The sequence below is a fragment of the Nothoprocta perdicaria genome, unplaced genomic scaffold, assembly GCF_003342845.1.
Source record: "Nothoprocta perdicaria isolate Ctin4 unplaced genomic scaffold, notPer1 scaffold_214, whole genome shotgun sequence".
Taxonomy (NCBI): domain Eukaryota; kingdom Metazoa; phylum Chordata; class Aves; order Tinamiformes; family Tinamidae; genus Nothoprocta; species Nothoprocta perdicaria.
Genome location: NW_020455360.1, coordinates 180,481 through 195,159, shown reverse-complemented (window position 1 = coordinate 195,159; position 14,679 = coordinate 180,481). Strand labels below are relative to the sequence as shown.

The window sequence follows — 14,679 nt, the reverse complement described above, 5'->3', positions numbered from 1 at the left end:
ATACTTTTTCTTCAACTCAAAGAAGAAATTTTGTGACATTAAGAACAACATAAGAAGTAAATACAAAGTGTAAACATACAGTATAGAATCCCAAATTTCTTAGGAGAGTCTTCATCAAAATTTCAGCTAGATGAGTATCCGGGTGACTGCTCTGGACAGCGTAGGTCTGGTCAGATATATTTCCATAGCTGATGCATAACGAGGAAGCTTCTGTGGTATCAGATGGTGAGCTATAGCCAAGCAAAGAGGCTACGTGGGTATGATCTTGTAAGCTCGTCAGAATAATATCCAATTGCATTCTCTAAAGAAAAATATTTGGAAATGATAAAAAAAAATGTTAGTGAAGACAAAACCACGAGCTAACAAGAAAAATTATCAAGCATTGTTAAGCAGTAAAAACATTTTCTAGTGAGACATGCAAATAGCTGGAGGATTTTATCAACAAAATCCAGTTTTTGTTGCAGATTTTCAATATTAGAGAACAGATTAATTCTGTCAGGAAATATATTACAACTGCTTGCTTTCAAAGGACAACTTATTTTTAATCAACTTTACCTGTCCTTTTGATAAGCTCTCCCATCTATCAGGACCTTGTGGTAGGAGAGAATGCAGTAACTCCATTCTCTCTCGCAAGGGAGGAAGTAACATAGTTGCTCCTACTGAGAGAGTCTCAATGACAACCTAAAAATAGAGTATCAGAAAACACTTCAATTTGGTGGGGAAAGAAAAATTATCAACTCAGAGCATTTGTAGAAAACAAACATCACACATGTTATCCTTAAAACTTTCATATAACTTTAGGTAAGCATTCTAACCCATTAGAGTATTGTTTTTATTAAAAGATACAAAGATGCAGGGTAGCCTGAAGGACTGAACTGAGACTGACGTATTGTCTAAAGAATACAAACTTTTTCAGATGAAACTGTAATGATGGCAAACTTCCTCTGAAAATTAAATTAAATCCCTGCCTTGCCCAAGTTCATCCTATTTTTCAAGGACCACCGTACAGTAAATAAAATGAATAGGTGGTTCTTTCTGATCCATACTTGAACATATTTGTTTGGAATTGGGAATTCATATTTTTTCTACATGTACTATATAATTTTCATGGTCCAGCAATCTTCCCACATCTGATTTAGATTTGTGATAATTAAGTGCTATGCTCTACAACTTTAATTCCATAGATTTCTTACCACAGTTTTCCAGTGGGAGAATAATCTTCTTTATTGAAGGAGCCAATAAATATTAAATGTAAAGAGCTGTTGTCCTGGGAATAGACTGCATATACTACAAGAGGAGGTTCTATCTCGTTTAAGCACTCCCTAATGAATTACTGTCTATGAATTTCCAGAACTTATTTCGTGTTTTTTATTCATTCTGATTTTTCCAAACTCTAATTTTTTAGGCTCTTTATTAGAAATAATAACTAAAAAGAAAGGGGAGAGGGGGAAGCATCATACAGAAATTCTTGCACAAACTTTTTCCCCTGCTTTTGTGCAGAATTACCATTTATTTATATCATAACAAATACTTATACATTAAATAATGATGGCAATTAAATTTCAAACATTATTCAGGAAAATTAGCAAGTTAAAATTGATTTCATCAATATCACCTTTAAAAAGTCAGACTGTGGAATCTGCAAAGAGAAAGTTTGGGTTTTAAAGTAGAATTTTTACGTGTAAAAAACTTACTTCCTGAATTTCATCTGGGACAGAAGAGTCCATGAGTCTAAACAACAAATTTCGAAGAGGACCAGCCTGCCGGCCAAGAATACTGGTAGCTACACCCCCAGCCAGTGCAAGTGCAAGATGATTAGAAAGCAGCTTCAGGCACAATTTAAGAAAATTGTGATGTTCCCTGCAAGAAGAAACACATACTTAATCTTTTCCTGCTATCTCACTTATTTATGCATCATGATTTTTCACTTAGATGAACAAGTAACAATTTGGACTTTAAACAAATTCTCCTGAAAATCTACTGCCGACCCACTTAATGAAAACAAAATCCTACGTTACAGAAAAGAAGCCTTTTTGGACAAGGATTTCAAGGAACATTCAGTTTCAATGCACAGTCTCATAAAATAAAGGGCAAAATCCGTTCAAAATAAGTGAACAGGCAGCTATTCTTCACATGAATGAAAAAAATAAACTGTTAGAGAAATGTACTCTCAAATATTTACAAATAAAACACTGAATTAAGAAGGAAGAGTCCTGATATTAATTTCCGGTCCCATTCCTAAAGAAAAAAAAAAAAAAAAAACTTGAAAAACTTTCTTATAGCAAAAGCAGAATTTGTGAAGGGAAAAAAAAAAAAAGGAAAAACACATTTTATATGGATTTCATATGAAATCATTAAAAAGTAAGAGGGCACTGGGTTTTATCAGTGTCCCAATTACAACTTAAAGTGATGATTTGAGCACCATACATTTGTTAGTCAACAACTCAATGACGGATTGATAGATTATCACTATAGAATTTTCTCTTATTTTTTGGCCTAGGCTTAATAGTAAAGAAGAGCAAGCAGGTACCCACTAAAAGTGGTTCTAAGGCGAAAAATTTAAGAAGCTGAAACAACATCCAGAAATAGTAAACACATTTTCGTTATAAAGAAAATGTTTTAAAGGGTACCTCTAAGAAAAATTAAAATAAACTCCAAACAAAAGATCCTGCTACAGCTTGAAGCACTAAAAAGGTTCTGTGCTTACAAAACACACCTGAAGGAGTAATGCAAACCTGATTTTTGCTTGTTAAAGAAAAAACTGACCAGGACCAAACCACATATCACAACTGCTGAAAATGAAAGGAATCATTTTTTAAAAAATAAAACATTCATATGCTGTGTATACCTTGACGAAGGAAAAGGAAGAGGGGGAATTTCACTGTTAATTTTGTCACAGTAGTGCTCCAGAAAAGAACGAAGATGTGAAAAGGTGCTTTCTTCGAGGTCTACACAGTACGGTCTGTGCCATGCCACAACTTGTCTGGAATCAAACATCACAATAAAGAATTAAAGATATTCCAATTCGTGTAACAAGCTAACAGTTTGTTAATTTAAAACAAGCTAGAAGGAAACATTTAGAGGAAACTTAGAACAAACTAAGAACAAACTAAAAGGATTGAGGCAAACTAACTTCCTCATCCTTGCAGGTATTTTCTCCTCTCCTTTCTGTTGAGATTTTTACAAATTAAATAAAAACAAAAACACCTACAGTATCACAAACACAAAACTATTTCTGCTGATCCGTGCAAAACATGTCAAAAACAAAGTTGTTTTAGTATAAATGACAGAATATGAGACGACTTTAATACAGGCAAATTTCAAAAGGGGCAGCAACATCCGATAGTATTTAAGCCTTACTATTTCTTTAATTGCATTTTCTAACACAGCTCCTTTCAAAACAGGACATCCCAAAATCCTGCTGAATATTTTAGAAATATTAAGAGAATTTTTCCCTTCCTTTCTGTGTTAGTCCATAAAGTTCTACTAGTTCCTTTAACTACCTGGACATGGCTTTAGAGTATCAGTGGCTTGTTTCATTTATCATAAATTTGTAACATAACTAAGTAGCTGTTTTTGATTTAGCTTTACATGCAATCACCTAGCAATTTGTCCTAAGCTGTTTCAATTGAAATGTCCACTGATTTTTCCAATCTTCCCTATTTTCCAGTCTTGTGCTTAGGTTTTTCTTTGTTATACCAAGGAAACTGCATAAGCAATATATTATTCTGTCAGAAGCATAAAATAAAAAATACTGGGGTTTTTATCACTCCACTCCCTCATTTGTCAGTTTTCATAAGCAGAAATACAGTCACTCACACTGTTAGTGCTGCTGTGTTTTTACTTACTGCAATCTGTAGCAATTAAAAAAAAAAAAGAAAAAAAAAAAGAAAGAGAGTGGGGAAAAAAAGAAAGCAAACAGACTCTCCCACTCCCAAACATTATAACCAGAATATTTATTTGTGTAGGATATGGTCTATATCTACAGGGAAGAGTCCAAGAGTGTGCTCATATAAAGAGATTACATCAGTCCCCAAAGTAACTGTTACCTGTCCCTTGGAAGCGCTGTCCAGGCGAGGCTATGGGAGGTTCCTGCGGAGATCTGTTGAATTGCAACTCCATCCAAACCACTCACTTTCTTCGGTTTAGTAATGGGGCCAGTGGAGTTTCCCTGACCACACTGCCCCATGGAATTGTTTCCCCAAGCATAAACTTCATTATCTATGAACATAAACGAAAGACAAAAAATACAAGAGCAACCAAAACCTGAGCTAGAACCACTTTCAATTGACAGGAGGATTAAATGTTTCTATATTTCATTAATTTTACCGTGAGAAAGTGCCAAACAGTGGCTGTCACCAATTGAAATATCCACTATTCTTGTAGCTGCCAGTTCCTCAATGAGCTTGGGTCTGAGAGCAGTTGCCTCTGAAGAGCCACAGCCCAGACACGCTCCACAGCCCCACGCGTAAACCTGGAGCGAACAAACCATAAAACACCAACATCTCACATAAGATGCCCATAAGCATCAACAAAATAATATACTGTGGTTGGATGTGCAAAGTTGTTTTTTAATTTTTATTTCCAATATGGAATGAAGTCACCTGCTAAAAATTGAAAAGAAATGTTCTAGCATTCTTATGTAACTATACGAAAAAGGAAAGTATCTTGTACAGTGGCTGTGAATGGAATCTCCTGGCAGTTTCTTCTACAAGTAAAGGTGAGGCTCAGTTTTAACATCAAACAAATGACTGATAATAGTTACTTCTCATTTTTTCTAGGAAAATTGTTCACCTAATATTAAATCATATTCTAAACTATCTTTTCTTCCTTCCTCTAATACCCATAGTAAAACATTCTTGCTAGAATACATTTCTCTAAACTCCTACTTTCAGGATAAAGTAGAAACATATAGAGCTAACACCAAACATTGAGAGACACTGTTTAGACCAGTCCGAAGGTCTTACAGATTTGCTGCAAATTGTTTTAAGCCAAAATAATAAATACCACAATAATAAAACTACACCATATTTTTCTTATTTCTTAAATACTTATTCTACTTTGACATAAACATCTACATTCGAGCATAAACTTCTTTTAACCCACCTGTCCTGTTGATGTCAAGGCAAGTGAAGACTGGCTCCCTGCACAAACTTTCCGAATAAACATTCCTTGCAAGGCTTCTATAACCTTAGGTTTATACACCCTGTTTGTATCACCATGACCAAGTTTGCCTATAAAAGGAGTAGAAAGTTATTTAAGTATATAAAGCATGACCATACGAAGATCCTCAAAAGAATTATTTTCAGACTTGCTGAAATGCCAATGTATATTTTTTAAATTAAAACACACAACAACCTGTCTTCACATTCAGTGATTACTGTGTGCAGGAAATGTGTATTCAAGAATGTCTATTCCAATTCTATTTCAAGAAATTTGTTAAGATTGACATGTCTGTCCTGCTAAAAACTGCAAAGAGTTTATGAGGTAGATGGAATAAAATGAAAATGACTACCCAAATGTTAATTTTACTCACCGTTATCTCCTCCTCCAAATGACCACACTGTTCTGCCATCCTTGGACAGAGCTATTGTGTGTGAACTACCACAGGAAACCTCTCCTACATTGCTAATATCTTTTACTAAAGTTGGAATGTTGCGACTGTTGCTGTCCCCATGACCTACGGAAAAGAAGGCAAAATATATTTTTTTCCTTCTTATGAAGACATAAATTAAGTTCCATTTGCAGTCTGTAATCTTAGTAAAACTTTGCTAACTCATGTATATTGCAGTCATCATAAATGACAGATTCATAGCCACTTCCCACAAAAATTTATTGGAGGAGGGCTACAATAAAGTTAACAAACATTTAATTTCTAAAAGACATACTACAAGACTGTTATGCATATCTTGCAGTACATATATGTACAGTATTACTACTAGACCCAAGACTTTTTCCAAAAACATCTAAAAATTTCCTATGAAAAACATTTTAAATTACCTAATCTTCCAAAGTCTCCTTCTCCCCATGTATACAGCTCTCCGTCTTCCGTAACAGCAGAACTGTGTCTGTATCCAGCTGACACACATACAACAACCTACATTACATTAAAAATAAAAATAAAGTGTTTAGATCAACTGAGTAGGTACTTTGATGCAGACTATGAAAGTCAACTTTCAAAACAAATATTATATAAATGTTTGTTCGTTCACATGAAGAAAGTACATCCTAAAGTAACCCCTGCAAAGTCTTCCATTTTTAGCATTCAATAAGTCAATACATGTAAAAAAATTATATACAACTGTTCATGAATTATTTATCAAATAAATTAAAAACAACGATCATCTTAAGGTCACCTAGTCTGGCAGTAGCAAAAAGAGGTGTAAGCAGATGTTTAAAATGGTGGCCAAAATAAAGACAAACAGAGAAGAGAAGGCTTTTAGGGCCATGCACAATTCCTTCTACTATCAGCCATTAAAAAGTTGTATATTAAAAGCTACAACAATATCGCTAACAGGAGAGACGACATTCTGGATTTACATTGCAGTTCAGCAAAAGCAGATGAGTTGGTTGAGCTCTCAAGAGTAAGAGCTTTGCTGAAACAATACTAACTCAGACACCTAAAGGGCAGCCAAAAGTTTAAGTGCTTTGATTAAACAATTCCAACTTCAAAGAGAAATTTAGCTAAACTACAGACATTTTTGCTTCCGAACTCACACATTTCAAATTTTACACCACACCATAACTAAATGCAATGAAAAGAGGATTTCTACTACATAAAACATACCTTGCCTTGCAGAGGACCCTGAATAAGTTTGGGATACTTCTGAGTTGAACTATTTCCATGCCCTAGTTTTCCATAGTCACCGTCACCCCAGCTGAAGACTTCCCCTTCTGTTGTAAAGGCTAAAGTGTGACCATCAGATCCTTTGGAAGATGACACTTTTTTGATGGACCGATGAGGCTCAAAAGTTAACTTTTTCAATGTGGACTGGTTATTGGAATCACCCAGTCCTAGCCTCCCATAGCTGCCTTTACCACAGGCTCTAACGGAACCATCGGTAGAAATTACAAAGGTGCAATATTGTCCAGCTTCAATCTATAAACAAAAAAAAGTTAAAATAATACAAGAGAAAGATTAGATGAATGTAAAACGTACCTATAGATACAGAAGTCTTGCATTTTTAACAATGTCATCTTTCTTTATATCATCTTTTCAATATGTACATATTCTTTCATAGCAAACCTACAGGAGAATGTGGACTTCTGCAATAGTAATTCAAATATAAAATACTTTATGAGCAAGCCTATTTAACTTGAGATAAAGAATTAAAACACTCATGAACCTTTTTTGTGGTTTTTTTTTTTCCATCTCTTCTACATGTTATAAAATTTAATCCTGACTCTAGGAAATGAAAATAAGTAGAAGCAAAAATAACTAGCATAGCCAAAACAGAAGTAGTTTTCTGGCACAAAAAGTGGTGAGAACTCCGCCTACCTTCATGCCTGTCAGATTCTTATGTATTTTAATCACAAAGAAAAGAAATAAGACCAAAAGTGCTTCAGAAAGTAAGAACTTGTCTGTACCAGATAGTCAGGGCACAGCTAAGGAATGACCTCCTACCGAACCAGCTAGTCTGCAATCATTTCCCAAGGGGATCTTAACACACAACGGGTGTAAAGCAGGTTGAGGGCTGAAGCCCCAAGGCACCACGTAGCCATCTCCTTAGGCAGTGCAGAGCACTGGTGCATGGCAGGTACATAAAGCATTCCTGCTTAACTGTGAATTAGGTTCTTCACATAGACCTTTTTTTTTTTTGCAAAGAATGTTAAAGCAAATCTTCCTTTAGCTCAGTGATAAATCAAGTATGCAAACTGTATGTGCGTCCAATATTATTTAATGAATAACATGCTTCACTCCTAAGTATCAGCACGGCGTTTAAGCTCATTTTGAAGGCACAAGGTGGCTTTAAAATGCCTGGCCCTGCAGGCCTCTGGCTTATAAAATATATCAGTGAAAGAAAAACGGACCTAAACTGTCTAGTGACGACAAAAAAAAAAAAAAAAAAAAAAAAAAGGCTTTTACTTAAGTCAACACTGCAAAGCCAATACAGCAACAGAAAAGCAAACTATTCTGTGTCATGCATCAACAGAAGTGCCAAGTCACAAGTGCAGAACCTGTGATTTTTAGAAAGCTAGGTAAGGTTTGCTAGGCCTATTTCCACTCTTAAATTAAGCATATTTGATATAAAAACCAACAAAGGAAAAGATAATTGCCTAGTAAGAGTATCTTTTAAGTAACAGTAAAAAATTAACCACAAGCAGACAGAATCCTCTCCAGAAATGTCATGTTCTTGTTACACAGGTGTTGTGTCATATTAATAAAGGATTTTTTCTGGACAGGATAAAAGCAGCAAGATATTTTCAGTAAAACCCTTTCCTGTAGTCAGATTCGGGCTTCATACCCTCATTTGAACTATAGCAACAATCAGAACCAAAGCACTATTTTCCAATCTCATTTCACTACAGCCACGAAACCTTTACTACTACTACTATAAACATCACTCACTGTCTGTGCATCAGAAAAACTTGGAGCGAGCTTGGGTTGAAGTATTTTCTCTTGTGTTCCTTCCACCAGTTGATGGCTGCTGTTGCTGCCCCAGACATACACTTCACAAGTCTCAGAAACTATGGGAGCATCACCCGTCTGAATGCTGTCAGGACTGGCACACGTTCTGGAATAGTCTGATGCCATTCGACAGACCTATTAAAATCAAGAGATTTTTTACACAACACTGTTTTCATTTATTTCCATATATTCACAGTGAGCGAGTTGAAATTTCCCTCAATACAACTCTGTGAATACAACATGGTAAGCACTATATCATCAACTCCCAGCTTTCCACCTTTTCCTTTTTTTGGCCTTCTCCAGGATAACTCAATGGAGACTGGATCCCACCCACATGCACACACCAAACAAATGTGTGTGGAGGGGCAAGTACAGTACAACTGGCTTAAAGACAGGGCTCATTTCCAGACTTACCTCCTCAAACAAACACAGAGCTGCCTCATAAAGAGAGCACAAGCCATCAGACGTTCTTGTTGGCTCCCTCCACTGACTTCGATCAGCCGATGATCCCTACAATATTTAAACATTAGAAATGTGAGAAAAATACTTCCACAGAGCAAGAGGACATCTGTACAAAGCACAGTAGCAATTTGCTCCTAGAGTTAAAGAATTATAAAATCTGCCAAGTAAACAGAAGCAAAACACCTTTCTTTTTCCCACTCAGCAGCAAGATCCGCACGTATCTCAGCATTTTTTCAAGTGTGACAAGTGCTGGTAGGATAATTTACTTATCTTTAGTGAAAATACCCACATTTGAAGTTAACTCAAGAGGTTCTGGTCACATGTTGTACAATAATTTCATGGCTTTAAAAAGAATATTCAACTAGAAGCAGGAGTGAGTACTTGGTACAGAAAGCTAGCAATGCACCAAAACTATAAGCAATTTAGTCCATTTTCTTACGGTGTTAACTCCAGACCAAAAATGCTTAACATCTCAGAAATCCTTCCGATTCCCACAAATCTACTGGAGAGAGGGGAAGTCCCCTAATAACCCTGAATAAGAAACAAGGCATACTGCTAAAATTTCAATTCTAAAGAAATCAAAAAAGAAGTCATTCTTTGAAGTAGTTTCATACTTTATAACTATCTTTGTTCTGAAAAATATTTTTCAGACACACACACAAAAAAAAAAAAGAACAACCTTTATCCAGCATACTAAAACAAATTATTCAACCAAGAAATGCCACATGGCATTTATTGTTAAGAAACTGTATTCAAAATTGAGAATGTATCAACACTTGCAATGGTGCTGAACGACAGGAAGGAAAAAACGATACCCAGTCTACGTACCAAAGATCGCCGCATCTGCGTTAATATGCTCATAAAGCAGTCAAAACTGATCATCCCTTCTGGACTTTGCAGCACCTTGGTCTTCTCCATGGTGTTCAGTACAGCTGAAGCACCTAAAGCCATTTCAATCCATTCAAGAAGGTAGCGCAGGGAACCTCGCTGGGCAGCCAAACCGAGGAGCAATTCCGAAGCCAGTCGGCGACCCAAAGTGTCTGCCCCGGAGTTAGGGATCGTTACTCCTTTGAGAAAGGTTGTTACTTGTGATAAACAGTCCAATCCCATGGGTGGAATCTTGCTTTCGTTTGCTAAAGATAAAGGTGGCAAAGAGCTCACCACTTCAATTGCAGTGTGGATAACATCGTTGCAAAGACTGAGGCCAGGTCCTGACGCAGGCATCATCCAACTTTGCCTTAGCAGTGCAAATAACAAGCTGAGTCCCGTGCGAACCCCCATTTCTATGAGTGCATCTGTACTTGAGCGGGGACGTTCGCTGACAGAATGTACATCCGCCGAGCCAGAGCTGCTCTCTGGCGAGTGCTGCTGTTGCTTCACCTTACCCTTATCATGATATTTATTAGAAAGTGCATAGAAGACGCGCTGCAACACGAGGAGCCGTTTTCGTAGAGCTCCAGCAAACGGAGAGTCTGAACAGACCATCTTAGCCAGTGCCAGCTGGCTGCTAAGAAGGGCATCCAAGTAGTGGTCCTGCTCATCGCTAGACAGAGATTCCCGTTCAAAATCTGGTAGCTGTGGTCCTTTCAGGCACAGAACCTGCTGAGGCAATGGCACTACTTCTTTATTGCTGACTAACTTAGAGTACAAGATAGAAACTCCTTCCCTCGTTGCGATAGATTCGCTGTCTTCTGTGATCCAGGAGCTGTTGAGATGTTCAAGCCATTTCAGCTTCACTGGTGGGACCATAGCTGCCATGTTTGTTTAGTCTTTTGCCATTAGTCCTAAAGATGAAAAAGAATTGTCAGTGGGTGCAGCATAGGATCACCTACAGAATTCAATATCCATAGCTGAATAAATCTATTAATAAAGCCAAGAACAAAGGTTTTTATCACCAAACATCAGCATGCTTCATTGCTTTGAAAACATAACTGCTAGAAACCGTCATTGGGATCAAATTCTAGCAGACGAGTTTAAGAACACAGCAAAAAAGACATTGTGAAGATGAATTTTGATCTTCATTTCAAGCAAATAAGTACATGCGTATGTACAGCTCCCCTCACACGCTGTAAGAATTTTAATGGAAGGCTACGTATTCTAAATCCATATGCACAGAAATTCAGTGCTAAAATTTTCACTGCTGCTGGTGACGGTATTCACACAAAGCAAGTTGAATTCTGCAAATGCTGCAATGAAAGCACTTTTAATATCTTCTAGAAAAATCAATCCTCCCTTCACTGCCAGCAAAAGGAAGGATATATATCTCAAGAAATGCACGGGATCATCCACAACCATGCACAAGGCAATGGAGTAACAGTGCAGAGCCTCACCTTAAAATGAGCACAACTATATCTAAGGGCTCAAGCTGTCAAACACATTTTTAAGTTCTGTTGCCACAAGCCATTCTCTTCTTTAGCAAGACAGGTATCTCCTTAAAATCCATGTCAGAGCTTCATTTAAGTCCTGCTACAGAGGAACATTATGTAACAATCACGAGGGAAGAAGCTCTTGAACGCCCAGTAGACAGTACCAGTATTCCGAGTAAATCTGAAGTATCAAGTACTACCTAAAATCAAATAGTCTCTTTTAACGGTCATTTAAGCAGCAACAGACCTTTAAATCCCACTTTAACAGCAATCCAAGCTCTGTGGTCAGATTTTTACAGAGAAAACTGAGTAACACAACATTGTTTTACCAGGAACACTCACTGCAGCAATTCATTTCCAATCAAGGATGCCTTTGAACTTCAGGACTACTTTTCTGTTGCCAATTTTTTAAAAAATAAAACACTGTGAATGCGAACAGTTTTGCAAGTGCCCCACTGCCCCATAGCACAGGCAAACACACCTCACTTCTTCTTAAGTACAGGCAGAGAGAACACCCGTTGGACGTGGTAAGACCACAACCACACACGCTGCTGTTTTACTGCATCCAATTGCTACAAGGTCAGCTGACAGCGCGGAAGGTACCGACCTGCTTGTGGACAGGGGCAGCCCCACACGCTCCAAACCCATGTAGCAAGTGGCCAAAAGCAGCCGAAGCACCAGGGGAGCAGCCAGAAACACAGCCCGAGAAGTGAGGATGCAAGTCCTTTCAGTAGAAGCAACACAAACCCACAGGGTCACCGTGAAAAGCTTTTTATTTCAATGCTGGAGCACTTAAAATACTTGGAAATCAAAAAGAAACCAAAAGATCTTTCTGAAATTGTAACAAGTCTCTGAAAAACGTCTCTATCTCACTTGGACATGGATTTGCATTTTCATAGTTTGGGCCGTCAAATGTGACAAGATGTTCCTTTCAGGAACTGAAAAGCAGAAAGTCTTATCCTGTTACCAGACCATTAACCAACATTTTACATGTAAAGAAACTTCTAAATGATGCAGTGAATATCTGTCAATAGTTCAAAAAAGCTAGGATGCACCCAAGAGGATTCCTTGAACACCTCCCATTGCAGAACTTGCAGATATACTTTTTTTAAATGAGAGAATGTTTCGATATTGTCCCTTATATAAGATAAAAGCTGTGACAAAATTAATTCAGGCTGATAAAAAGACGAACCATAGAAGCCAAAGTCTCCCCTTCCATTCCCTGTCCCCTGCGTGTTGTCAAGAAAAAAAAAAGTAAATAGTGAGAATTTGCAAGGCAACTCGCTTATCTTTTGGAACCACAGTTCCTATTCTGTAAATAGTCATTTTGGGAACTAAACACCAAAAAAATAGCCATTTAGGGGCTGCTATTTTTTTTTCCTTTGATCAGTAAGTCAAATGAAACAAACTTAATGACTCCTATCTGAACAAGAATTACAGTCTTACTAAGTTCCACACCTATTTAAGAAGCTTGTTCTACAGAACAGTTAGCACAAAATGAAAATATCAAATGAAAAAACCATCAAATGAAAAACCAAGCCTGTCTTCAGAGCTTGCCCTCCCAACTCAGGAGAAGTTGTTTGTTTTACAGTAGAAACCATCCTGGAAAACCTCAGTGTAAAACAGTTGATGCAACGAGCAAAAGCCACACACAGAAAAAATAATTCAGGAATAGAGCTAAGCTATATAAACAAATGGAAGCATTAATGACGGGGCGGGTGAACCTTCATTACAGCAGGAGTAAACAAGAAGCAGCAGAGAAAGCAAAGCTGCAAGCAGGTTCTCATATAAACACGGGACCCCCTTCAGCAAAGCTGGTGGCAAAGTCAAAGATCAACAGCATGACTTAAGCACATTATTTGGAATAAAGAATCTGCGTATTTCTTATCTGATTTAATGGTTGCCAAGAAAGTGGTTTTCATTAACAAGTGCTAGGGGGAGTCCGCAATCTACCAGCACTGCTCTCAGTTCCAAAACGAAATGCTGCCAAATGGAAGAAGAATTTGTCCACCTTGCTCTTAGAAACTATTGCTAAGGTAGAAAGAAAACAGTATTTAATACATTTAACAGACAGCCCTGTTAGCTATTCTACAACTGAACTGATCAAAAGGCCCAGACTCATCAAAAACTACAACAGAATATTTGCAAGCTATAGAACAAAGGAATCTGTTAGTAGCCTCTGACTTCAATTGAACACTTGGGGCTCCTTTTTCTTTTAAACTAGATGAAATGGAATGAAAACGAAAGACCTTAAAATGAAAATCTATTAAAAAAAAAAAAGAGAGAGAGATGCATAATCAAGGTTGGGCTTTTTCCTGAGCTAAGAGGCAAGCAGAATATTTAAATACCAAAAGAAAATATTCTTAAGGGATCTCCAATTTAATATAAGAAAATGGTATAACACGGAAGTCGCCTACAGCACAGGCAGGGGCTCTTTCTTTTGCTTGTTACCATTTACATGGCACCCACAGAGCAGCCTACGACTTCCAAAGCCACATCTCGCTGCACCCATCACGACCGGTCCAAGCCCCAGGTTTCGGGTCCTCTGTTCATAAGCAGAAGGGAACAGAACAGCTACCTCTCATATTCTGGTCGCGGTTTTGCCCATTATGTGAGCAGAGCAACAACTCGTACCAAACATACAAATTATCTCATGCGATTACCACTGAAGCTGTATCTACGAAGTTATCACAATTTGCAATAGTAAGTTTAAAGAAGGAAGGGTAACAGGATGTATTTCAAATTAAATCAACTTGTGAGCAATTCTGAATACTGGGAAATTAAAATAACTACAGGGTTAGCACATATTTTCCTATGGCCAAAAACTCAATAAAAGTTTACAAGTAATGCAATTTTCCCTTTTGCCATGTATTTCTGTTTGTTTACCTAAACAACAACTTTAAGAGTTTTGATGTTAGACAGTCATTGCTACATCTAGGTCAAAGCAAACACCAAACCAGTGCCTCCAAGCACCTACATGTGTCTGTGAGCAAAACAAAGTATATGTTGATAATAAAGACATTTGAGATTTTCACACGACTTATAATAGCATATTTACCATATTTCAAGGAAAGAATGCACTAACAGCCTAGCAAAAATTTTAAAGGATTTCATATTCACGATGTCATTTAAGGGTTTTTTTTTTTCCATTCAAGATTAAGTCTACAAACATAAAGACCAAACTTTAAATGCTTTCCCTGAGAAAAACTTTCTAAGGAAATA

The 14,679-nt window shown here is 37.2% G+C and overlaps 1 protein-coding gene across 1 annotated transcript in view; it reads right to left on the bottom strand.

Moving 5' to 3' along the window:
* HERC1 (HECT and RLD domain containing E3 ubiquitin protein ligase family member 1) overlaps positions 1–10,870 on the bottom strand; it is a 65,599-nt gene extending 54,729 nt beyond the window's left edge. Inside the window, exons 1-13 of the mRNA XM_026038647.1 lie at positions 9,920–10,870; positions 9,044–9,139; positions 8,570–8,764; positions 6,788–7,099; positions 6,001–6,097; positions 5,537–5,680; positions 5,107–5,234; positions 4,330–4,474; positions 4,050–4,221; positions 2,849–2,983; positions 1,695–1,860; positions 556–681; positions 80–301 (exon numbers count right to left, since the gene is read on the bottom strand). Of these exons, the coding sequence (XP_025894432.1) occupies positions 80–301; positions 556–681; positions 1,695–1,860; positions 2,849–2,983; positions 4,050–4,221; positions 4,330–4,474; positions 5,107–5,234; positions 5,537–5,680; positions 6,001–6,097; positions 6,788–7,099; positions 8,570–8,764; positions 9,044–9,139; positions 9,920–10,849 (2,868 nt within the window). The 5' untranslated portion in view covers positions 10,850–10,870. The remainder of the gene's footprint in view (positions 1–79; positions 302–555; positions 682–1,694; positions 1,861–2,848; positions 2,984–4,049; positions 4,222–4,329; positions 4,475–5,106; positions 5,235–5,536; positions 5,681–6,000; positions 6,098–6,787; positions 7,100–8,569; positions 8,765–9,043; positions 9,140–9,919) is intronic.
* Positions 10,871–14,679: the final 3,809 nt, after the last annotated feature.